The sequence below is a fragment of the Anneissia japonica genome, unplaced genomic scaffold (assembly GCF_011630105.1).
Source record: "Anneissia japonica isolate Jap-2015-1 unplaced genomic scaffold, ASM1163010v1 scaffold573_len2283161_cov171, whole genome shotgun sequence".
NCBI lineage: Eukaryota > Metazoa > Echinodermata > Crinoidea > Comatulida > Comatulidae > Anneissia > Anneissia japonica.
This window is the reverse complement of record NW_022719802.1, coordinates 1,199,101-1,200,693: the sequence shown is the minus strand read 5'-3', so window position 1 is coordinate 1,200,693 and position 1,593 is coordinate 1,199,101. Positions and strand designations below refer to the sequence as shown.

General features: G+C 32.0%; 1 protein-coding gene across 1 annotated transcript in view; it reads left to right on the top strand.

Moving 5' to 3' along the window:
* LOC117110998 (chromaffin granule amine transporter-like) overlaps positions 1 to 1,593 on the top strand; it is a 34,687-nt gene that overhangs the window by 11,194 nt on the left and 21,900 nt on the right. Inside the window, exons 4-5 of the mRNA XM_033253855.1 lie at positions 148 to 206; positions 643 to 726. Of these exons, the coding sequence (XP_033109746.1) occupies positions 148 to 206; positions 643 to 726 (143 nt within the window). The remainder of the gene's footprint in view (positions 1 to 147; positions 207 to 642; positions 727 to 1,593) is intronic.

Sequence of the window (1,593 nt, the reverse complement as noted above, 5' to 3'; positions counted from 1 at the left end):
TTATACAGAATAAAGACCCTTTTGACGTCGTTCGGGTTGTCAATGGGTTCTCTATCATTAATTGATAGATGTCCTTACACCATTGAGTATATCCATAATTGTATAATAATGATCTCTTTGACACCCCATGCTAAATTTTCTCCGTAGGATTGGCTTTCACATACCGATGTTTACCGGACTTAGCATAATGTTCATTTCGACATTAGGTGAGTACGTTATCAATGATGCTTGTTATGTTAGAGTATTCTTCTTCCAATATATTGGAGGGATTCCTACCTGATCAACAGAATACATAGCTTAGTATTATTGCAAATATAAGTCTTCCTTTGCTATGTATAAACAGGACAGACTGATTACCGTATTTAATAAAAGAATTAATTTATACATTTTCTTTACGAATATTGAAGTGTATAATTCCAGTGATATATGCGGCCTAAATAGACAATATCAAGAAATGCCTATTTAGTTACATATTTTTTCTTGCATTTCAAAATCTGTATCGTCGCACCACCGTAATGAGGTCATTATTCGAGGAAAATCAGAGTCAAATTTAAACTATAAGCTGGCCAATTATTGTAAAGTGTCATCGGCACATAATTACGGTTGAAACAAATGCACTCTTTATTTTACTCTTAACATCAGTATTTGCCTTCGGCGAAAGCTATGGCGTGTTATTGACAGCTAGGATGGTACAAGGAATTGGATCGTCGGCTTCGACTGTCTCAGGTAAATACATTTTGAAGGCTGGAATTTTTCATTAAATTTAATTGATATACGGTACTGTATTATATATAAAGCTTACAAAATGTGTATCTTAATATTACTCGCCTACACAGTTTTAATTTAAATCTGAAATTAAAATCCAATCTCTTTCATTCTAAAAAATTCTAAACATTTATTGTCTGCTTCATTAATTAAATGTTGATTAATTGACATTGAAAATATTCCAGATGAAGGGAATAAGAAATATTATATTTTCTCTATCTGTGGCGTATCCAGAATTTTGGGAAAAAAAAAGTGTGGGGAAGGTGGGGTGCTGTAGGCCTATACAAAATATAAACCGTATTTATTTGAATACACGCCCCTTTGTGAATAAATGCCCCGTCGAATAAATGCCGTACTAAATGACTGTAAACAAATCTAATGGAAGCAACATCATTCTGAACACATTCTATTGGAGTTCTATCAAGTAGAATTACATGTTTCTAATAGTCCAGTCCGAAATATAGCAATATCAGAGGTTGCATTTTTTTTGCTATATTTTTTAAAAATTGGATATGATGTAGAGTACACATTGATAAATCAAAAAAGTATGTGCAACATTTTTTTTTTCATACGTAAGAGGGGTTGCCAGCAGTTTCAAAATGGCCGCAATTTTTCCCTAAAATGTTCACTAATACTGTAAGTTTATGTCATTAAAATGCAATATTCAATTGGAAATTCACTCATAACAATGACAACAACAGTTAACTAAATATTGTACACATTTTTGAGCTATTACAATTTTAAATGGCTGCCATTTTCCATTATTTTAGCTCTTTAGCATACATATTAATATAACAATAACCGATCTGTACTGTAAAACGAAAACGT